Source organism: Thalassophryne amazonica, chromosome 13 (assembly GCF_902500255.1).
Source record: "Thalassophryne amazonica chromosome 13, fThaAma1.1, whole genome shotgun sequence".
Lineage (NCBI taxonomy): Eukaryota > Metazoa > Chordata > Actinopteri > Batrachoidiformes > Batrachoididae > Thalassophryne > Thalassophryne amazonica.
The window spans coordinates 49,822,918-49,847,770 of NC_047115.1; the positions used below are offsets into that span (position 1 = coordinate 49,822,918).

General features: G+C 45.1%; 1 protein-coding gene across 3 annotated transcripts in view; it reads left to right on the forward strand.

Moving 5' to 3' along the window:
• Positions 1-4,157, forward strand: part of thbs2a (thrombospondin 2a) — a 56,768-nt gene extending 52,611 nt beyond the window's left edge. For 2 of the 3 annotated variants that reach the window (XM_034184634.1, XM_034184633.1), the window contains exons 22-23: positions 877-907; positions 1,258-4,157. In XM_034184634.1, coding sequence (XP_034040525.1) covers positions 877-907; positions 1,258-1,261 — 35 coding nt within the window. In that variant the 3' untranslated portion in view covers positions 1,262-4,157. The remainder of the gene's footprint in view (positions 1-876; positions 908-1,257) is intronic. The other variant, XM_034184635.1, reaches the window with a different exon arrangement.
• Positions 4,158-24,853: the final 20,696 nt, after the last annotated feature.

A 24,853-nucleotide genomic window follows, 5' to 3' on the forward strand; every position in this document is an offset into this window, starting at 1 on the left:
AAAACTTAAGAATTTGTTAGGCTCACAGAAACATTACTGTGCTTTACTTTTTCACTTGGGTTAAAGTTTGCTATTTTACGATAAGATACACTTTATTGTCCCTTCCGAGAAATTTGTCTTGGACTCCAAGAGCTGCACAAATAAAACTGCCATGACATAATTACATAACTCATGCATATTGCACATAACTTGATACACACACCAATATTGCACATACCCCTTTTGCACAGTTGGCTCATACATATTGCACATATCCCTAATACACATATCCAAATTGCACATACCCCTATTACACAGCAGTCTTACACAAATGATTCATGCATATTGCACATATTCCTAAAACACATATCCCCATTGCACAGCTGTCTCCCACATATGGTTGGATGCCATAAAATGCCTTACTTGTGATATCCAACAAAAGGCAAACTGTAGCACAACCCCAGCACCTTCAGAGAACCTCCCAATGATCTCATAGCATGTACAGGCTACACAGAAAATACAAGGGATTACTAACGCATGTGGAAGCTTTCAATGGAAAAACTAAATTTTTGAACATCTTGAATATTCTGCCATGATTAAAACAAGACTATGGCAAAATGACAGAATTACAGAGTGCCCCCCCATTCCCAAAAATCTTCCAAGGTATGGACAAGGTTTCAAAATGTGTCCTTCTCTGATGCAAATCCTTGACAGTGAGAACAAGGCTTTAGTGGTCATATCGGTGCCTATTACAGATATTAGTTATGTAAGATATTCTGCACCCTGGTTTGCTTCATTATGTTTATATGTACTAACTAACTGAAAGAGAAAGAAGTTCCTCTATTCTTTGAACAAAGCAGTGCAACTCTTTAAACCTTCATCTTTTTCAATACTCAGATGAACTGGAGGTTCCAACAATGTTTGCAAGGTAAAGACGAGGTGGATCATGTGTTGTGTGTTGGTTGAAGCAAAAAAAGATTGAAATAAGTCAAGTCACGCTATGTTTGCCTTTGTCAGCATGCCTGTTTCCAATGCCCCAGATGCATTGAGAAAGACTTTGAGCATTGGTCCAAAGACTTCAGCTATTGTGTGGAGTGCTAAACACTGGAAAATTGCTCAAGTACTTTATCACAGTTGCATTTCTGCTACTGAAGTCACACTTTTTGATGCGCATAAAGCACAACTTGTTGCTTGGGGGGGGGCACTTTGTATGAATCTGTGTGCGTGTCCTAGTTAAATGTGGCAGTAATGGAAGCTGTTTTCTCAATCTTTCCACAGATAACTGAGTCAGGTGGGAGAGAAAAACATCAGGAGGCAAAAAAGACAAGAAGCTCCCAAATGTCACATCACCACTAAATCCATTTCGGTGCAAATTAGACTTTCCATAGACCTCATGTTTTGCCTTGATCCATCCACTGGAGAGAAAACCATGGCTGTTTTCACTTTTCCTGGTGACTGACAGGGGTTAAAAAACAAACAGATGAGAGTGGACAGATTTTTAGAAGCCTTTGGAGAGAAATCTGATTATATTTTGTGCACCCATGTCTACATTTTTAAAGGATTCTGTGTACAACCACAAACATGCTGTATGTTTCATATTTCCTACAGCTTGTGACTCTGTTCTTTCTTTTTGATACATCTTGTAGAGCAGCAGATAAGTGAAAAATTATTCAGATGGTGATATCATTATGCAAGCATCAGATCTGGTTTGAATAATCCCCTAAAGTATGTTTTTGTATGTATTTTAGAGAATATATATAAACGGTGTCATGGATCACAAAAGCCATCATTATTGTTTGCAAAAAAAATGCCACTTTGTTTTTATTTTTAAAAACAAATAATGAAAATAAGGACTTTTGCCTGTGGCCCTGAATGAAAACAAGGTGACCAATATTTTTACATAATATTTTTAAATAAAATACTTAATTGTTCTGTTAAATTGCAATATGAACAGTATCAGTGAATAAAAAAATAGCCTTTGTCAAAATAATGTAAATTTTTAAAAAGGAGCAAATTTGATATGTTTACAATGACCGTTTTCGCATGAGATGAGGATATCTGTATTGTCTGATGAGAAGGTAACAATAATAAATTTATTCATAACACTTTCTGGATAAATACATTCATCCTATCCACTGATCATGGCAAGCAGATGCATTAAAACATTCGGGAATACTTATTATTTCCTGGAGCTGTGGACTTTCAGCCACCTCGGCTGTGCACACGCTTCGAGTGAGATGGTTGGTTCAGTGGGCTTATGGCTGCACAGGGAAGAGACAACAGTCACTGTGTCCTCAACCCCTTAAACATGAATGGAGATTGTTTTTGCAGAAGTGCGCTGAGCCTGTTTGTAGCAGAGCATGTAGCTGTAACAGGCTGCATGAGCACGTGGTTATAGTGGGAGCTCCAGTCTCTCTGCGAGGTTGCTTTTTTTTTTTTTTTTTTTTTAACAGGCTACGTGTGTGCAGAGCACCTGTATTTCTTCTACTCAGACTGTGATTTTACCATAACTGCATCAAAATTAATGCAGCTATCACGTTAAAAACAAGCTACCATGACACAAAATCACACTTATGTAAACTCTGCAATTAATCTGCAGGTCACATGCATTCTGAGCCGTGGGGTGCGGGCCATACAAGTGTGATCTGTTGCACAATTAATAAGCTACCTAAAATTCCAAGATGGCTGTGATTGCTAAAGATTACAAGTTGAGAGAGCTGCCCTATTTGGATCTATCTATCTAGACAGACAGACAGACAGACAGATAGATAGATAGATAGATAGATAGATAGATAGATAGAGACAGACAGACAGACAGACAGACAGACAGACATACATACATACCAAGACCACTAGATACATGTATACCTGCAGACCTGAAAACATCGTAATTGACCCCACAATTGTTGGAATATGGAATATCTATCTCATTTTTATGTGGACAAATGCATCTTGAAAATGGTGGCCATCTTGGCTTTTTAGTTGTCTAAAGTTGAACAAGTGACTTTTCATGATTCATGCAAATTTTGATACTTGTATCACAATTTGTATAATTCTGCCCAAATTTGCAATTATCTGCTGCTCTGCTGAGATGATGTCAAAACCAAAGCCTAATCACTTAACTGTCTCACACCCAGTCCTGTTTTCACCAGTCATTCTGAATGTGCTTCCAGAGAGAGCGAATAAGTCATTTAGGAAGTGCCAAAGATGTTCATACTAAGTCTGTATTATAATTCCTTTTTGTAAATTATTTATGCTCTGCTTTTTGTCTTGTTTGCATTTTTTTTTTTTTTTTTTTTTTTTTTTGCTGGCATTTGTAAATAATTATTTATTTGTTTGTTGACACTGACAAATTGCATAATTGAATTTTATCACGATAATATTTAGCATTGCAAGGTTGTTGGTGTTGTCCTGCACTTCTAATTGTTATTTTACAGGAAGAGGAATAATCAGGCGCGTGTGACCTCTTCCATCAGATAAGCTTGGGAAAAGATAACTGCCACATAGAGATTATCCTATTGTTTTTTTTTTTGGGGGGGGGGGGGGGGTCCTTAGCTGTGCAGACTCATGTTCATCAAAGTGATATTTAACGATGGTGCATCTGCAACAGTTTTCAGACACATCTTCAATGTCTACCAGCATACATAAAAAGTCCAAGACTTACTTTCATTTGAGTGATTCTGCATCGTAACCAACAACCTTTTCTTGTGTGATGGACAATGTGTAATCATAAGACATTATCCACACACAAAGGAAGCGAAGAACATCTCTGCAATAATATGATAAACTAAACTGTAGCTTCAGCGTTTGATTCCTAGTATATCTAATGTGCTTTTTACAATCTGGATTTCTGTGGCATTTTTATGTGCACTGCTTAGAGAACACAGTGTAAGATCACACCTACTGCACATGATGGACTGAAAACATTTAAACAAAATACTTAATTCACTCGTATCTTAGTCACAATTTACTCATGGATGTGAAACTTTACAGTGTTGAACGGAATTCAGATGAAGGTTCAAAGTGTGATTGTGTGTGGGTTTGACTGCTTCATTATATTGAGACTTTGCAATGCACACAATGTAAATGTTTTTGTATACTTGTGTTGTTAGATATACATTTTCTACAAACATTAGTGTAAAATTGTTCTGTTTCTTAATAAATCACTTGTCATCACATTGTGTTGATAATTTACAGTAAATGAGCACTGGTAGGGGTCTGCAGCTCTCCTCTTTTATATGATTTGATATGTATTAATGTACATGGGCTATGATACAATTTAGGGACAATACTATATTAGAATAGATTAGATTAGATAGAACCTTATTGATCCCTTAGGAAGACTCCCTCAGGGAACTTGAGATTCCAACAACATTGTATAGCAGCACACAGAGTTTCAAAAGTGAAAAAAGAAAAGGTTTGCAAATATAAATATAAATGCAAATACACGCAAGATAAATACCAGACATACTGATCAACACTGATTTACTGGCTACTAGAGTTCCTCTCATTCCCATCCTCTGTCTTCCTGTTACTCCTCCCCCTGAGTGAGGAGTTGTACAGTCTGATGGCCTGAGGGACAAAGGGGTTTTTCAGTCTGTTGGTCCTGCACTTTGGAAGGAGCAGTCTGTGGCTGAAGAGGCTTCTCTGATTGCTGATGACGGCGTGCAGAGGGTGACTGGCAGCATCCATAATGTCCAGCAGTTTGTCCAGTGTTCTCTGCCACCGTCACCAGAGTCCAGCTTCATGCCAACCACAGAGCCAGCCCACCTGATCAGTTTGTCCAGCCTGAATGTGTCCTCCTTGGATGTGCTCTCCTACCAGCACACCACGGTGTTAAAGAGGATGCTGGCTACTACGAACTGGTGGAACATCCACAGGAGTTTCCTGCAGATGTTAAACAACTGCAGCCTCCTCAGAAAGTACAGCCTGCTCTGTCCCTTGCTGTACAGGTAGTTGGTGTGGGTTGTCCAGTCCAGTTTGCTGTCCAGCCATGGCCCAAGGTACTTGTAATATCCACAGCCTCCACCTCAACTCCCTTGATCATAACTGGTCACAGTTTTGGTCTGAACCTCCCAGAGTCAATGACCAGCTCCTTTGTCTGAGCTGTAAATGGTTTGTGTGGCACCAGGCAGCAAAGTCCTTCACTAGGTTCCTGAACTACTCCTCTCTGTCATCCTTGATGCATCCAACAATGGCTGTGTCATCTGCGCACTTCTGGATGTGACACAGCTCAGACTTGTAGCAGAAGTCGGAGGTGTACAGGGTGACGAGAAGAGGAGCCAGACCAGCACCGTGCCCTGGGGCGCTCTGCTGCTGTTGATCACAGTGTCAGATGTGGTGTCCCTCAGCCTGACATACTGCAGCCTGTTGGTGAGGTAGCTGGAGACCCAAATGTCTGCTCGCATTCTGTTCAATTTGTCCTGGAGCACAAGGGGCTGGATGGTATTGAAGGTCCAAGTTGAGAAGTCCAGGAAGAGAAACCTCACTTTGCCATTTCCCTTATCCGGTTGTGAGTGGACTTGGTGTAGCAGGTAGAGGATGGCATCCTCCACACCAACACCTGCCGAATATACAAACTGCAGACAGTCATGGGCATGTTGTCGAGGAAGAGCCACTCCAACATCTTCATCATGTGTGAAGTGAGTGCCACTGGTTGGAAGTCATTCAGCTTACTGGGCGTGTTCTTCTTAGGAACTGGAACAATGCATGAAGTCTTCCAGAGGGCGGGCACTCGCCCTAGCTGCAGGCTAAGGTTGAAGATACATTGTAGCAGTTCTCAGTTCAGTCACGCAGGTCTTCATTAGTCGGGGACACACCTTGTCTGGGCTGGCCGCTTTCCTGGGATGAAGACATATGTGAGCAAATCAAGTTATATCATGGTCTGGATGGCAAGAGAAATGGTACTGGGATCATCAGTACATGTGCCCCACAGCTAGGTTGTGATATATACACACACACACACACACACACACACACACACACACACACACACACACACACACACACACACACACACACACACACACACACACACACACACACACACACACAGTTGTATGTAAACGTTTAGCCACCCCTGATGATTTCTATGATTTTCCTTTATAAATCATTGGTTGTTTGGATCAGAAATTTCAGTTAAATATATCATATAGCAGATAAACATACTGATATTTGAGAAGTGAAATGCAGTTTATAGGATTTACAGAAAGTGTGCAATAATTCTTTAAACAAAATTAGGCAGGTGCATAAATTTGGGCACCCCAACAACAACAACAAAAAAATACATCAATATTTAGTAGATTCTCTGTTATTTCTGCAGAAATATCAGTCTCTAAACACTTCCTATAGCTTCCAATGAGAGTCTGGATTCTGGTTAAAGGTATTTTGGACCATTCTTCTTTACAAAACATCTCAGGTTTGTTGGTTTCCTAGCATGGACAGCTCGCTTAAAATCACATCACAGATTTTCAATAATATTCAGGTCTGGGGACTGAGATGGCCATTCCAGAATGTTGTACTTGTTCCTCTGCATAAATGCCTTTGTAGATTTTGAGCAGTGTTTAAGGTCATTGTCTTGTTGAAAGATCCAGCCCCTTATGTCCAAATAACTCAGTTTTACTTTCATTAGTCCACAGCACCTTATTCCAAAATGAAACTGGCTTGTCCACATGTGCTTTAGCATACCTCAAGCGACTGTTTGTGGTGTGTATTCCGAAAAGGTTTCCTCTGCATTACAGCATCTCCTTGTGCAAAGTGCGCTGTATAGTTGAACGATGCACAGAGACACTATCTGCAGCAAGATCATGTAGTAGGTCTTTTTTAGCAGGTCTGTGGGTTGACTATGACTGTTCTCACCATCCTTCACTTCAGCTTATCTGAGATTTTTCTTGGCCTGCCACTTCAGGCCTTAACTTGTAGTGTGCCTGTGGTCTTCGATTTCCTCACTATGTTCCTCACAGTGGAAACTGAAGCTTTTTGTATCCTTCCCTTAAACCATGATGTTGAACAGTCTTTGTGTTCAGGTCATTTGAGAGATGTTTAAAGGCTCCCATGTTGCCACTCATTAGAAGAGATGCAAAGAGGAGAAACATTTGCAAATGGCCACCTTAAATACCCTTTCTCATGACTGGATCCACCTGTGTTAGAAGGTCAAGGGTAAATGAGCTTCCAAATCAATTGTGTGTTCCAATAATTAGTGCTATATGTATTCAAATCAATAAAATGACAAGGGCACCCAAATTTATAATTATTGCACACTTTCTGTAAATACTAGAAACTTCATTTCACTTCTCAAATATCAGTGTGTTTGTCCGCTATATGATATATTTAACTGAAATTTCTGATACAGACAACCAATAATTTCGAAAGGAAAATCATGGAAGTCATCGGGGTGCCCAAACTTTTACATACAACTGTATATATATATATATATATATATATATATATATATATATATATATATATATATATATATATATATATATATATATATATATATATATATATATATATATATATATATATATATATATATATATACACACACACACACACAGTGGGGAAAATAAGTATTTGATCCACTATCAATTTTGCAAGTTTTCCCACCTACAAAGAATGGAGAGGTCTCTCATTTTTATTGTAGGTACACTTCAACTGTGAGAGACAGAATCTAAAAAAAAAAATCCAGAAAATTACATTGTATGATTTTTAAATAGGTAATTTGCATTTTATTGCATGAAATAAGTATTTGATACAAGAACAGAACAGTTACAGAGGTCAGACATTTCCTGTCAACTCCGAGTGGAGTTGATAGGAAAAAGCTCCATTTTGGTATTATCTGACCACATCACCTTCTCCCATGTCTCCTCTGGATCATCCAGATGGTCATTGGTGAACTTCAAATGGGCCTAGACATGTGCTGGCATGAGCAGAGGGACCTTGGGTGCTCTGCAGGATTTTAAACCATAATGGCGTAGTGTGTTACTAATGTAATCTTTACGACTGTGGTCCCAGCTTTCTTCAGGTCAATGATCAGATCCTCCCATGCAGTTGTGGGCTGATTTCTAACCTTTCTCAGAAGCATCCCTACCCCACAAGGCAAGATCTTCCATGAAAGCCCAGACTGAGGAAGACTGACAGTCATCTTTTGTTTCTTCCATTTTCTAATAATTATGCCAGCACTTCTTGTCTTCTACCAAGCTGCTTGCCTGTTGTCCTGTAGCCCATCCCAGCCTTGTGCAGGTCTACAGTTTTGTCCCTGGTGTCCTTAGACAGCTCTTTGGTCTTGGCCATGGTGGACAGGTTGGAGTATAATTGACTAAGTGTATGGACAGTTATCTTTTTTACAGGTGATGAGTTCAAACAGGTGCAATTAATACAGGTAAGTATGTTAGTAAGTATGATTTTTTCTACTTCTCTAACTCTCTCGTTGCATAGCTTTGCATGAATTTATATGTTCAGTTAGCTGTTTTTCAGTTGGCTTTATATACATTTAACTGTTTTCATAGTGATAAATACATTTTTAGATTCATATAGTGTTATTAAAGTAAATTTTAGATTGATAGCTTTATATTCATTTAGCTAGTCACATAGCTTTGCATGAATTTATGTTCAGTTAGCTGTTTTTCAGTTAGCTTTCTATACACTTAACTGTTTTAATAGTAATAAATACATTTTTAGATTCAGATAGTGTTATTTTACATCAATTTTACAATTTTACTTTGTTAGCTTTATATCCATTTAGCTATTGCTTTGCATGAAATTATGTTCATAGTGATAAATACATTTTTAGATTCAGATAGTGTGATTTTAAGTACATTTTAGATTGCTACCTTTATATTCATTTAACAATTTGCATATCTTTGCATTAATGTATGTTCAGTTACCTGTTTTTCAGTTACTTTCAGATTCAGTTAGCTTTATACACACTTATCTGTTTTCATAGTGATAAAGGTTTTGACTGTGATTGTTTTAAGTGCATTTAGATTTGGTTAGCTTTATATTCCCTCAGCCCCAACCAGTCCCAGCAGAAGACTGCCCCTCCCTGAGCCTGGTTCTGCTGGAGGTTTCTTCCTGTTAAAAGGGAGTTTTTCCTTCCCACTGTCGCCAAGTGCTTGCTCACAGGGGGGTCATTTTGACCATTGGGGTTTTTCTGTAATTGTTGTATGGCTCTTGCCTTACAATATAAAGCGCCTTGGGGCGACTGTTTGTTGTGACTTGGCGCTATATAAATAAACAAATAAATTTGATTTGATTTGATTTGATATTCGGTTTGTTAGCTTACAAGCTATAGTTACATTGCACTAGATGAATTGTTTTCGGTTTAGATTGAGTCAGATTTATTTTCAGTCAGTTTTAGATTGTTTCAGGTAGGTTTTCCTGGAGCTGCACTCACTTTGGTTTTGATTAGATTGGCTTTATGTTTTTGTTGTTGTTGTTTTACAACACAGATATTGTTTATTCAAGTATGGCAGTGGTAGGTCCATGACCTATACGGGATCTAGGCGCTCCCACCATCACGAGCCTCCCAGCTGACTGGGTTATAGCAGTGGGTAGATGGGACTCATTAGCCCTGTTAAGGCGGTCCACCTAGGGGAAAGAAAACGCTGATGTTAAACCCCCAGCCTGGGTTACTGCCCCCGTGCCTCCGAGGAAGGTTCTTTAGCCAGAGGCTAGGAGAAGGTCACTCTGATGTAAAACCTACAGCCTGGTGGTCGCCACAGCCGTCTCAGCTTGTCTGTGCCACTGTGGAGTGCCACCTTGCCTAAAGAGTGGAATTGGTGTGCGCGACCTGATCCCCACTTTAAGCAACGAGCGCAGGTGGGAAGGAAAGCCCTGCAGCGATGGGAAGAGGCGAAAACAGCAGGTGCATGATGGCACTGGGAGCTGCAGTCTCGATCCTGCATGCAGGCAGCTCAGGAACTATGGTCATTTGATTGCTGACCTGAGACAACAGCATCATCCGGCAGGGCCCTGGGTGACCAAGCAGCCCTGTTTAGGGATAGCCCTGCTTGCTCCACATGGAGACAGACCTACAAAAGGTGGTCTAAACATGGCTTGTCTCACTAGACCCGGTTGGCTCACCGCTGCCAACGGGCATCACTACACGCGGTGCGAAAAGAAAAACAAAGAATCTGAAAATTGCGTGCTGGAATGTACGCACAATGATGGACTCGGACAATAGCGATCGTCCTCGAAGACGCTCAGCCTTAGTCGCCAAAGAGCTAGCAAGGCTTGACATAGACATTGCTGCACTCAGTGAGGTGCGCTTTGTAGACCAAGGGTCACTCACCGAGGAAGGCACAGGCTACACACTGTTCTGGTCAGGGAAGGCTAAAGAAGATCATCGACTCTCAGGGGTCGGATTCATGATTAAGAGCGCCATAGCACATAGGTCACACAGTTTGCCAGTTGGACATTCTGACTGACTCGTGTCACTCCAGCTCCCCATCAACAACAAGGATTTTGCCACTATTGTTAGTGTGTATGCCCCAACCATGCAGGCCGACATCGGAGTTAAGGAGGCTTTCTATAGTGATCTGCACAACCTTCTACAGCGCATCGACACCCAGGACAAGCTTCTCATCATGGGAGATTTCAACGCCAGAGTGGGCCGCGACTCTGATGTATGGAAGGACGTGCTAGGGAAACATGGCATAGGCAGCTGTAACGACAATGGCCACCTGCTGCTGGAGTTCTGCTCTCACATGACTTGACGATCACCAACAGCCTGTTCCAACAGAAAGAGAGATTCAAAGCAACCTGGCGACACCCACGCTCCAAACACTGGCACCTTCTGGACTACGTTCTGACGCGACAGCGTGATAGAAGAGATGTACTACATACCAGGGTGATGCCTAGCGCAGATTGCTATACGGATCATCGCTTGGTTTGTTCCAAGATTGCTTTCACTTTCAAGCCCCCTCCTAAGAAGAAAGGCCCACAGTTTAAGAAGCTACAAGTCCACAAGCTGCAAGACATAGACACAAAAAAGGAGTTCCAGGCCAAACTAGAGGAGAGACTGGGTGGAGAAGAAGGCCTGCCTGACGACCCTGAACAACAGTGGATGAGATTAAAGACCATCCTTCAGGAGATGGCAGCAGAAGTAGTGGGCTTCTCAGCCAGGCAAAATAAAGACTGGTTTGATGAGTCTGATGCACAGATCCAGGAACTACTAGAAAAGAAACGTGCATGCCACAAGACTCTTTAAGCTAAACCTGATGACCACTCTGCCAAGACAGCTTACAGAAATGCCTGCTCCACACTGCAAAGCAAGCTCCGCATACTGCAGAACGACTGGTGGCTAGCTTTTGCGGAGAAGACACAACAACATGCCGATGCCGGAGACATGCGCTCCTTTTATGAAGCCCTTAAGACCATCCATGGGCCAGCACATCAAGTGCAAGCACCCCTGCACTCCTCAGACGGCTCCACCCTTCTGATGTCAAGGAAACCATTATGCAGCGTTGGTCAGAACACTTTGAAAACCTCTTCAGTGACAAGCACACTGTGCAAGAGTCATCAATCGAGAAGATTCCCCAGGTGGAGGTGAAATGGGAACTTGATGACCCCCAAACACTTGAAGAGATCCGAAAGGCCACCACGCAGCTGAATCCAGGGAAGTCTCCTGGCATAGATGGCATCCCAGCAGAGGTGTACCAAAATGGAGGTGAGGCAGTCCTCGACAAGCTTCAGATTCTCTTCTCCAGTTGCTGGGAAAAGGGAATGGTTCCACATGATCTTCGGGATGCGGTCATTGTCTCCCTGTACAAGAACAAGGGCGACAAGTCTGACTGTTCTAATTACCGGGGCATCACTCTGCTCTCAATAGCAGGTATGATTTTGGCTCGAGTGCTGCTCAACAGGCTTACCCCTACCATAGCGCATGAAAATACTCCAGAGAGTCAGTGCGCATTTCGGGCCAACAGGGGAACCACCGACATGATCTTCGTCCTGAGACAGATCCAGGAGAAGTGCAGAGAAAAGAACATGGCCCTTTATGCAGCCTTCATAGACCTAACCAAGGCTTTTGACACGGTCAGTCGTGAGGGTTTGTGGAATATTCTTGCACGCCTTGGCTGCCCTCCAAAGCTCCTCACCATCATCCGCCAGCTGCATGAAGGCCAGATGAGACAAGTGAAGTACAACGGGACTCTGTCCGGCAGCTTCCCCATCTCAAATGGCGTCAAACAAGGTTGCATCCTCGCGCCCACTCTGTTCTCCATCTTCTTCAGCATGATGCTTCGTGAGGCCAAAGAAGACTTGACAGATGGCATCTATATCTGCTTCAGAACCGACGGAAGTCTGTTTAACTTGCGGCGCCTTCTGTCCCACACTAAGATCACAGAACAGCTAATCATGGAGCTGCTCTTCGCAGATGACTGCGCCCTCGTCACCCATACGGAGCAAGCCTTGCAGCACATTGTCAACTGTTTTGCTGAAGCAGCAAGAGCCTTCGGCCTCACCATCAGCCTGAGAAAGACAGAAGTGCTATATCAACCGGCCCCCCATACAGCATATACCCCACCCCAAATCAACATCAAGGGTACCAGCCTGAATGCAGTAGAGCACTTCACGTATCTCGGTAGTGTTATCTCAAACGACGCATCTGTTGCCAAGGACCTAGACAGTCGCCTTGCCAAGGCCAGCAGTTCTTTTGGTCGACTCTCAAAGAAAGTCTGGCAGAATCATGCACTGCGCCTTTCCACAAAAGTGCAGGTCTACAGAGTCATTGTGGTCCCTACCCTCCTGTATGGAGCTGAAACCTGGGTTCTGTATCACCAGCAGATCAGATTACTGGAACGCTTTCATCAGCGCTGTCTCAGAAACATCTTCAGGATGAAGTGGCAGGACTACGTCTCAAATGAGGACATCCTTACCAGAGCCAAATTGCCCAGCATGGAGTCTATTATACTCAAACAACAGCTTCGTTGGGCAGGTCACGTAGCCAGGATGGATGATACACGCATGCCGAAATTAATTCTCTTTGGCGAGCTCAAGGAAGGGAGACGAAACCAAGGGGCCCCCAAAAAGCGCTATAAGGACCAGCTGAAGAAACAGCTCTCCCTTGCAGGCATTCAGCATCAGTCATGGCAGCATCTAGCTACAGATAGACTCAGCTGGCGTTCCAGCATCAAATCCGCCAGCCTGAAGTTTGAGGCAGAAAGAACTGAGGCCTCACGCCAGAAGCGTCAAAGACAGAAAGAGCGGGCAGCAGCACAAGCCCAGCCTATTCAAGTGTTCATTTGCCCCAAGTGTAACAGGTCTTGTGCATCCTGCATTGGACTTTTCAGCCACCAGAGGGCTTGTAGAAAATAAACTAAAAAAAAAAAAAAAAAAAGGCCTTCCCACTATCCTCGCAAGTGAGGAAACTACCAACAACAAATTAATACAGGTAAAGAGTGCAGAATAGGAGGCCTTCTTAAAGAAAAACTAACAGGTCTGTGAGAGCCAGAATTCTTGCTTGTTGGTAGGTGATCAAATACATATTTCATGCAAGAAAATGCAAATGAATTATTTACAAATCATAAAATGTGTTTTTCTGGATTTTTTTATTCTGTCTCTCACAGTTGAAGTGTAGATAATAATTACAGACCTCTCCATTCTTTGTAGGTACAAAACTTGCAAAATCAACAGTGTATTGAATACTTATTTTTCCCACTGTGTCAGGTGTGGGCTGAGGCATGAATTGGATGCCTGCAACACATTTCAAAAAAGTTGGGACAGGGCATCATAAGACTGGGAAAGTTGATGGATGATCAAATAACACCTAATTGGAAACAGGTGAGTGTCATGACTGGGTATAAAAGGAGCATCTCAAAAAGTCTCAGCCAAGATGGGGTGAGGATCACCACTTTGTGAACAACTGCATGAAAAAAATAGTCCAACAGTTTAAGAACAATGTTTCTCAACATTCATTTGCAAGGAATTTGGGGATTCCATCTACAGTCCATAATACACTCAACAAAAATATAAACGCAACACTTTTGGTTTTGCTCCCATTTTGTATGAGATGAACTCAAAGATCTAAAACTTTTTCCACATACACAATATCACCATTTCCCTCAAATATTGTTCACAAACCAGTCTAAATCTGTGATAGTGAGCACTTTTCCTTTGCTGAGATAATCCATCCCACCTCACAGTTGTGCCATATCAAGATGCTGATTAGACACCATGATTAGTACACAGGTGTGCCTTAGACTGCCCACAATAAAAGGCCACTCTGAAAGGTGCAGTTTTGTTTTATTGGGGGGGGGGATACCAGTCAGTATCTGGTGTGACCACCATTTGCCTCATGCAGTGCAACACATCTCCTTCGCATAGACTTGATCAGGTTGTCAGTTGTGGCCTGTGTAATGTTGGTCCACTTCTCTTCAATTGCTGTGCGAAGTTGCTGGATATTGGCAGGAACTGGTACACGCTGTCGTATATGCCGGTCCAGAGCATCCCAAACATGCTCAATGGGTGACATGTCCGGTGAGTGTGCCAGCCTTGCAAGAACTGGGACATTTTCAGCTTCCAAGAATTGTGTACAGATCCTTGCAACATGGGGCCGTGCATTAGCCTGCTGCAACATGAGGTGATGTTCTTGGATGTATGGCACAACAATGGGCCTCAGGATCTCGTCACGGTATCTCTGTGCATTCAAAATGCCATCAATAAAATGCACCTTTGTTCTTCGTCCATAACAGACGCCTGCCCATACCATAACCCCACCGCCACCATGGGCCACTTGATCCACAACACTGACATCAGAAAACCGCTCACCCACACGACGCCACACATGCTGTCTGCCATCTGCCCTGGACAGTGTGAACCGGGATTCATCCGTGAAGAGAACACCTCTCCAACGTGCCAAACGCCAGCGAATGTGAGCATTTGCCCACTCAAGTCGGTTACGACGACGAACTGGAGTCAGGTCGAGACCCCGATGAGGACGACGAGCATGCAGATGAGCTTCCCTGAGACGGTTTCTGACAGTTTGTGCAGAAATTCTTTGGTTATGCAAACCGATTGTTTCAGCAGCTGTCCGAGTGGCTGGTCTCAGATGATCTTGGAGGTGAACATGCTGGATGTGGAGGTCCTGGGCTGTTATAGTTACACATGGTCTGCGGTTGTGAGGCTGGTTGGATGTACTGCCACATTCTCTGAAACGCCTTTGGAGACGGCTTATGGTAGAGAAATGAACATTCAATACATGAGCAACAGCTCTAGTTGACATTCCTGCTGTCAGCATGCCAATTGCACGCTCCCTCAAATCTTGCGACATCTGTGGCATTGTGTTGTGTGATAAAACTGCACCTTTCAGAGTGGCCTTTTATTGTGGACAGTCTAAGGCACACCTGTGCACTAATCATGGTGTCTAATCAGCATCTTGATATGGCACACCTGTGAGGTGGGATGGATTATCTCAGCAAAGGAGAAGTGCTCACTATCACAGATTTAGACTGGTTTGTGAACAATATTTGAGGGAAATGGTGATATTGTATATCTGGAAAAAGTTTTAGATCTTTGAGTTCATCTCATACAAAATGGCAGCAAAACCAAAAGTGTTGCATTTATATTTTTGTTGAGTGTATAATCAGAAGATTCAGAGAATCTGGAGAACTTTCTACACGTAAGCAGCAACGCCGAAAACCAACATTGAATGCCAGTGACCTTTAATTCCTCAGGCGGCACAACATTAAAAACTGATCATTGTGTAAAGGATCTTACCGCGTGGGCTCAGGAACACTTCAGAAAACCACTGTCAGTTAACACAGTTGGTCAACTCATCTACAAGTGCAAGTTAAAACTCTACCATGCAAAGTGAAAGCCATACATCAACAATATACAGAAACGTCGCCTTCTCTGGGCCCGAGCTCATTTGAAATGGACAGACGCAAAGTGGAAAAGTGTGCTGTGGTCTGATGAGTCCACATTTCAATTTTTTTTTGGAAATCATTGACATCGTGTCCTCCGGACAAAAGAGGAAAAAGACCATCCAGATTGTTACTAGCGCAAAGTTCAAAAGCCAGCATCTATGATGGTATGATGGTGGCATGGGCAACTTACACATTTGTGATGGCACGATCAATGTTGAAAGGTACATCCAGGTTTTGGAGCAACACATGCTGCCATCCAAGCAACGTCTTTTTCAGGGACGTCCCTGCTTATTTCAGCAAGACAATGCCAAGCCACATTCTGCACGTGTTACAACAGCGTGGCTTCGTAGTAAAAGAGTGCGGGTACTAGACTGGCCTGCCTGCAGTCCAGACGTATCGCCCATTGAAAATGTGTGGTGCATTATGAAGCGCAATAAACGACAACGGAGACCTCGGACTGTTGAACAACTGAAGTTGTACATCAAGCAAGAATGGGAAAGAATTCCACCTACAAAGCTTCAACAATTAGTGTCCTCAGTTCCCAAACACTTATTGAGTGTTGTTAGAAGGAAAGGTGATGTAACACAGTGGTAAACATACCACTGTGTTACATCACCTTTCCTTCTAACAACACTTATTGAGTGTTGTTAGAAGGAAAGGTGATGTAACACAGTGGTAAACATACCACTGTCCCAGCTTTTTTGAAATGTGTTGCAGGCATCCATTTTAAAATGAGCAAGTTTATCAGTTTAAACATTAAATATCTTGTCTTTATGGTGTATTCAATAGAATATAGGTTGAAGAGGATTTGCAGATCATTGTATTGTTTTTATTTACATTTTACACACCGTCCCAACTTCACTGGAATTGGGGTTGCATGACAAAAGATAAACAGGTGATACAACTAATGATAATACAATGGAGAAAAACAAAGGCTGGACAAAAACTGGAACGGAACTCGACACATGGCTCAAGTATGATAAACAAACAGAAAATCAAAGACTGAGGATCGAAGAAGGACAGCATAGATACAGATATGAGACCAAACCATAACAAGACAGACAGTATCATGACACACTGTGTGTGTCTATACACACACACACACACACACACACACACACACACACACACACACACACACACACACACACACACACACACACACACACACACACACACACACACACACACACACACACACACACGTGTTTGTGTAGATAGATAGATAGATATGATTATTTGTGATGACACAAATATTTAAATCAAATTCAGGAAGATTTGATATATATTAGTTATTCTGATAACAGTGATAAACTGTGAGCTATTTATGTGCATTTAAAACAGGTGACGAAGCACACACCTGGAACAGCCAAAGTCAGTGAGTGTCCATCATGGTGGTCTTGGGATGTGTCTCTGCCTGTTGCAGATGATGTGCCTCTGATGGCTTTTGCAGAACATGAAGCTACAGGTCCATTTGGAACAGTTTGCAGACAAGTGGAAGACAGATGGGATGACAATCAGCACCTTTAATATGGAGACACAAATAATTTCAGGTGGATGGTTCCCTCTAGGTTGGTCCCCCTCCCACACACACACACACACACACACACACACACACACACACACACACACACACACACACACACACACACACACACACACACACACACACACACACACACACACACACACTGTCTCTACCAAATACCTGCAGTAAACACACACTGTCTCTACCAAATACCTGCAGTAAACAAAGACATCAATGCAAATTTAAAATGGTAAATGGAGTGTATCTATATGGCACTTTTCCATCTGAATCACAAACTCAAAGTTCTTTAAAATGATGCCTCACATTCCCATCACTGTCAAGGTGCTGCCACGCAAAGTGCTCCAGGAGCAACTTGGGCATTAAGGACCCTGCCCAAGGACCCTTACAGATTTTTTAAATCAGTGTGTTTTCATATTGTGACAAGGTGAAGTTCAGGCTGAAAAGACGTTCCAATTAGTTTGGCTAGTGGGAAATTCCCCTTTGTCCAACCTGTAATACTGCGTTTACACATCAGTAATCAGATTAAAGTTACTTCTCCATGTCACTGTGCGTTACTATTATTTTCATTGTGGGTCGATAGCAGCATTAAACTTGGTCTGTGGGCAGGAGGTCGGGGTTCGACTGAACGTCCCACTTTAAGTGAGCTGTGAGCTTTTCATCCGCGTTTTTTTGCAGCTGCTCGACTTGTCCTCACCTCTTAAAGTGCGGCGATCAGCACACCTGCACTGAGCTTTACAAAGACATTTTTATACTGTTTTTCCTCCTTTATTTAGAATTCTGAGCTGAGCCGCTCTGTATCTGGTCGTTAAAAACAGCTGATCCTCCGCGACGCGTCAACAACTAACACTTTTTTCCACTCAAATGCACCTAAACTCTCTTTCTGAGGACCACATGATGTGAAAACGCAATAAAACTTTCTTACCTGTAAATCTGGTCATGTTTTCTGCATAAATAAATGTTATCCATTCTTTGTGCTCAAACGCCAAAGCAGGGGCGAATCCAGATGGAATGGGGGCGTGGGGGAGGGATGTGCCCCCCACAACACCCCTAGATTAAAGGTCCAGTTTTGAAGCCGTTTTTTACTACAACTACTAATATTGCTTAAAATAATAATAATTTCGACAAGTAAAATGTTTAGAGAGAATTTAAATGTTAGAAAAATGTTAGAATTTAATAGTTACATTTATAAACAATGTAGGTTCGAAATTGCAAGTTTTACTGTTACAGTGCTGTCAACAGTTAAATATGAGGTCAAGAAAGAGGTCTTTATTTTACTTTTTATAAAACAAGTATTTATTTTCATTGAAGTCAAGAAAGGGTGACTATAAAGTGAGTTTTGGCAAAACAGGTATCATTGTCATGTTGAGGTGGCAGAGGGTTGTTTTCGGCAGCTGGGAAAAGTAACTAAAGTAACTAGTAATCTAACTTAGTTACTTTTACAATTGAGTAATCAGTAAAGTAACTAAGTTACTTTTTCAAGGAGTAATCAGTAATCAGTAATTGGATTACTTTTTCAAAGTAACTGTGGCAACACTGGTTACAAATGTCATTTTTCTGTCATTCGTGGCACATTTCTAACATTCTTAACATGACTTAATGCATCTGAATAGGTTTCTTAACAGTGCATGTTGGTGCGTGATATTCGTGATATTCATGGAGCATGTTTTTGGCTGTCAAATCTTTCAGGAATGTCACACACCACCCTCATTTCGCCTCCTGTTGTGGAGCTCGCAACTGCGCGTGTTGATACGTGTTGATTAGTTAATTAGATGTGACAGCATTCGTAGTGGTTCCTGTGATGGTTCTTGGAGCACAAACTTTCACGCATTGTTATGAATTGACACGGAAACTGTAACGTTTTGACACGAATTGTAACACGGTGTCACATTTCACTGCTTGCCACAACGAATCACTTCTCATGTGCACACAATTAAACCCTGCAGCACCACAGTCAGTTTCATTGCTGCAGTGTGCCGAAGAAGGACAGTGATGTCAAGTTGGCTAAATCCCGTTCCAGTGCTCCTCAGCACGATCCTGCAGGTGTTCCACCTGCTGTTGTGCCTGATGTTTGGGAGAACGAGCGAGAGGAGAGCCGCACACAGCCAGACATCTGGCTTTCTCCGTCTCCTCCTCCACCTTTCTGTGCCACTCCATGGCAAAAAGCCCAACTTGTTGGGAAAGTGTAGGGACATGGACCCACAACAGGGTGCGTAAATGAACCGGACAATGGATGAGCCAAAGAATAACAATTTACTGTTGTAAATGTGCACAACGGAATACAGACAGAAACAGAATTTAAATTTCAGTCAATTACACGAAGGGGGCATGTGGGCAGGCTCGAGGATAGGAGAACACCATCCAGAGAAGAGCAGGGCCCCACACGATTTCCACTGCCACCGGATCTGGAAACACATAGGAGACGCCAAGTCCTGATCTCCCCAGATGGCCACCGTCTCCAGCTGTCGGATCGGTAGTACTGGCAGGAAGCAAAAAGAGTTTATGGTGGGTGTGTGCACACCCAGCAAAACAGTCAGCAAACAGTTCTTTTCCACTTGGAGGGAACACCTCCACCTCCAACTCTTAATCACAGTCACGCAGGAACAATAACATGCAGCGCCTGTATGACTACTTATTCGAGGAGCGAAGAGCGTCGTCTCCTCCCAGCTTCCAGCTGCTGACCAGTCAACAGGTACGCCTGCAAATGTTCAGAATGATTGTACGGCACAAAACTATGGCTGAGTGTTTACCTTCCAGGTAGACTGATATCTCGGCAGTGAGGTGGAGATGCTGCCTGGTTTTTGTGGTGATGGCTGATGAGTGACAGCTGGCAGAGGTGATGAGTGACAGCTGTCACTCCCGGTTGGTTCTGCAATGCGGCAGCGCCCTCTCGTGCCCGAAGCCCGCACTTTGGGCAGGGCGCTCTCTGGTGGTGGTGGGCCAGCAGTACCTCCTCTTCAGCGGCCCACACAACAGGACCGGGAGAGCCCGGTGGCAGAGGACACCTGGCTGTTATGCGCGTACTCGATCCAGGCCAGATGTTCACTCCAGCCCATTGGGTGCACGGATGTCACACAGCATAAGGTCTGTTCCATTTCCTGGTTGACCCGTTCTGCCTGTCCGGTAGTCTGCGGGTCATACCCGGACGAGAGGCTCACGGTGGCCCCCAGTTCTCTGCAGAAACTCCTCCAGACTTGAGAGGAGAACTGGGGACCACGATCGAAGACGATGTCTGTAGGTATCCCATGCAGACGCACGATGTGGTGGACCAGAAGGTCTGCTGTCTCCTGGGCCGTAGGGAGCTTCGGGAGGGCCACGAAGTGGGCCGCCTTGGAGAACCGGTCCACTATCGTGAAGATGGTGGTCATGCCTTGGGATGGCGGGAGGCCCGTGACGAAGTCCAGGCCGATGTGGGACCAGGGGCGATGAGGCACAGGTAACGGCTGGAGGAGTACCTGTGCCCGTTGATGGTCAGCTTTGCCCCTGGCGCAGGTGGTACAAGCCTGGACATAGTCCCGGATGTCGGCTTCCATGGACGCCCACCAGAAGCGCTGCCGGACCACTGCCATGGTCCTTCGCACCCCTGGATGACAGGAGAGCTTGGAACCGTGGCAGAAGTCCAGGACTGCAGCTCTGGCCTCTGGTGGGACGTAGAGGCGGTTCTTCAATCCTTTTCTTGGGTCCGGGTTCCATGCCAGGGCCTCCCGGATGGTCTTCTCCACGTCCCAGGTGAGGGTGGCCACGATAGTGGACTCAGGAATGATGGATTCCGGCGGATCCGACAGCTCTGTTTTGACTTCGTCTTCATGGACCCGGGACAGGGCATCCGATCTTTGGTTCTTGGTCCCGGGGCGATAGGTGATCCGGAAGTCAAAACGCCCGAAGAACAGTGACCAGCTGGCTTGCCTGGGGTTCAGCCGCTTGGCGGTCCTGATGTACTCCAGGTTCCGGTGTTCCGTGAAAAGCGTAAATGGCACCGCAGCTCCCTCCAACAAATGTCTCCACTCGTCAAGAGCCTCTTTCACCGCAAGGAGTTCCCGATTGCCCACATCATAGTTCCGCTCCGCCGGGGTCAACCTGTGTGAAAAATAGGCACATGGGTGGAGAACCTTGTCGGACTCTCTGCTCTGGGACAACAAGGCTCCTATCCCTGAGTCAGAGGCGTCCACTTCAACCACGAACTGGCGGTTAGGATCGGGCTGCACCAGAACTCGAGAACCGGCGTTTCAAATCCCTGAATGCGGCCTCGCACCGATCCGACCAGGTGAAGGGGACTTTGGAGGAGGTCAGGGCTGTCAAGGGGCTAACCACCTGACTGTACCCTTTGATGAACCTCCTATAGAAGTTTGCAAAGCCGAGGAACTGTTGTAGCTTCCTACGGCTTGTTGGTTGGGGCCAATCTCTCACCGCCGCAACCTTGGCCGGATCAGGGGCAACGGAGTTGGAGGAGATTATGAACCCCAGGAAGGACAGAGAAGTGCGGTGGAACTCGCACTTCTCGCCCTTCACAAACAGCCGGTTCTCCAACAACCGCTGCAGGACCTGACGTACATGCTGGACATGAGTCTCAGGATCTGGTGAAAAGATGAGTATATCATCTAGATATATGAAGACGAATCGGTGCAGGAAGTCCCGCAAGACGTCATTTACCAACGCTTGGAACGTCGCGGGGGTGTTAGTGAGGCCGAACGGCATGACCAGGTACTCAAAATGACCTAATGGGGTGTTAAATGCCGTCTTCCATTCGTCTCCCTTCCGGATCCGAACCAGGTGGTACGCATTCCTAAGATCCAACTTTGAGAAGATTTTGGCTCCATGCAGGGTGTGAACACTGAATCTAACTGGGGCAACGGGTATCGATTGAGAACCGTAATCTCGTGCAGCCCTCTGTAATCAATGCATGGACGGAGTCCGCCGTCTTTCTTGCCCACAAAAAAGAAACCAGCACCCATCGGGGAGGTGGAATTTCGGATCAGCCCGGCAGCTAATGAGTCCCGGATGTAGGTCTCCTTAGATTCGCGCTCTGGGTGTGAGAGATTGTACAGCCTGCTGGACGGGTACTCAACGCCCGGGATCAAATCAATGGCGCAATCATACGGACGGTGCGGGGGAAGAGTGAGTGCCAGATCTTTGCTGAAGACGTCAGCAAGATCGTGGTACTCCTCGGGCACCGCCATCAGATTGGGGGGGACTTTAACCTCCTCATTAGCCGTCACACCGGGGGGAACCGAGGATCCTAAACACTCCCGGTGGCAGGTTTCGCTCCACTGAGCCACAACCCCAGACGGCCAATCAATCCGGGGATTGTGTTTTACCATCCAAGGGAAGCCCAAAATCACGCGGGAGGTAGAAGGAGTCACATAAAACTCAATCTCCTCCCGATGATTCCTAGACACTACCAGAGTTACTGGCAGTGTCTTGTGTGTGATTAAAGGGAGAAGGGTGCCATCTAGTGCCCGCACCTTCAATGGTGAAGGGAGCTCCACTAGAGGGAGCCCTACTTCCCTTGCCCATCTGCTGTCCAGCAGATTCCCTTCTGACCCCGTGTCCACCACTGCTGGGGCCTGAAGGTTTAGATCCCCACACAGGATCATAACTGGGAGACATGCAGATAGGCGTGTACGTCCCACGTGAATGTTATGACCCACCCTTAGCCCAGTCTCTAAAGGCGAGTGTTGTCGTTTCGGCCGTTTGGAGCAGTTTTTCTGTATATGCTCCTTTGAGCTGCAGAGAAAACACTCCCCGCGGGCCAGCCTCCTCATTCTGTCATCTGATCTCCCTTTGGCCCTGCTTGTCTCCCTAGCAACGTCAGCAGGGGAAGCTGTTGCCACACGGAGCGCTGAGGCTGTGGAGCGTGGGGAGGGCGGAACCTTTTCGGACCCAGAAGTGAGAGGGACGGCGCGTGCCCGGCCACGTCCTTCGTCTCGCTCCCGACGGCGTTGTTCTAACTGATTGTCTAATCATATAACCAGATCAATAAGCCCATCCAAATCCCGCGGCTCGTCCTTAGCCACCAGATGCTCCTTTAGGACCAGAGACAGTCCGTTTACAAAAGTGGCGCGGAGTGCAACAGTATTCCAGCCGGACCTCGCATCCGCGATGCGGAAGTCGACTGCATACTCGGGTGCATTCTGACGCCCCTGTCTCATAGACAGCAGCACCGTTGAAGCGGTCTCGCCTCTATGTGGGTAATCGAACACCAGTCTGAACTCCCTCACAAACTCAGTATACACCGTTAGGAGCTGTGAATTCTGCTCCCAAAGCGCCGTAGCCCAGGCGCGTGCCTCACCTCGAAGCAAATTAACCACATAAGCCACAAGGCTCGAGTCCGACGCGTACATGACGGGACGCTGTGCAAAGACGAGCAAACACTGCATTAAGAAGTCTGCGCATGTCTCTACACAACCTCCGTACGGTTCCGGGGGACTTATGTATGCTTCAGGGGACGGTGGGGGGGTTCGCTGAACGACCAGTGGAACGGCTGTATGCGGCACCAGGACAGCAGGAGGAGGAGCTGCAGCCGCGCCCTGTGCGCGCGCCTCCACCTCCACAGTGAGAGCATCCATCTTGCGATTGAGTAAATTGCTCTGCTCGGTCACTAAGTCCATCCGAGCAGTGAAGGCGGTTAAGATGCGCTGCAACTCACCTAACACGCCTCCCGCTGGCGCCTGTGCACCCTGCTCTTCCATTGGTTGTTCAACAGATGGTTGATGCCCCTCGGAATCCATGACGTTGGCTGAAATATCCTGTTGGGAAAGTGTAGGGACACGGACCCACAACAGGGGGCGTACATGAACCGGACAATGGATGAGCCAAAGAATAACAATTTACTGTTGTAAATGTGCACAACGGAATACAGACGGAAACAGAATTTAAATTTCAGTCAATTACACGAAGGGGGCGTGTGGGCAGGCTCGAGGATAGGAGAACACCATCCAGAGAAGAGCCGGGCCCCACACGATTTCCACTGCCACCGGATCTGGAAACACATAGGAGAAGCCAAGTCATGATCTCCCCAGGTGGCCACCGTCTCCAGCTGTCGGATCGGTACTGCTGGCAGGAAGCAAAAACAGTTTATGGTGGGTGTGTGCACACCCAGCAAAACAGTCAGCAAACAGTTCTTTTCCACTTGGAGGGAACACCTCCAACTCTTAATCACAGTCACGCAGGAACAATAACGTGCAGCGCCTGTATGACTACTTATCCGAGGAGCGAAGAGCGTCGTCTCCTCCCAGCTTCCAGCTGCTGACCAGTCAACAAGTATGCCTGCAAATGTTCAGAATGATTGTACGGCAGAAAACTACGGCTGAGTGTTTACCTTCCAGGTAGACTGATATCTCGGCAGTGAGGTGGAGATGCTGCCCGGCTTTTGTGGTGATGGCTGATGAGTGACAGCTGGCAGGGGTGATGAGTAACAGCTGTCACTCCTGGTTGGTTCTGCAATGCGGCAGCGCCCTCT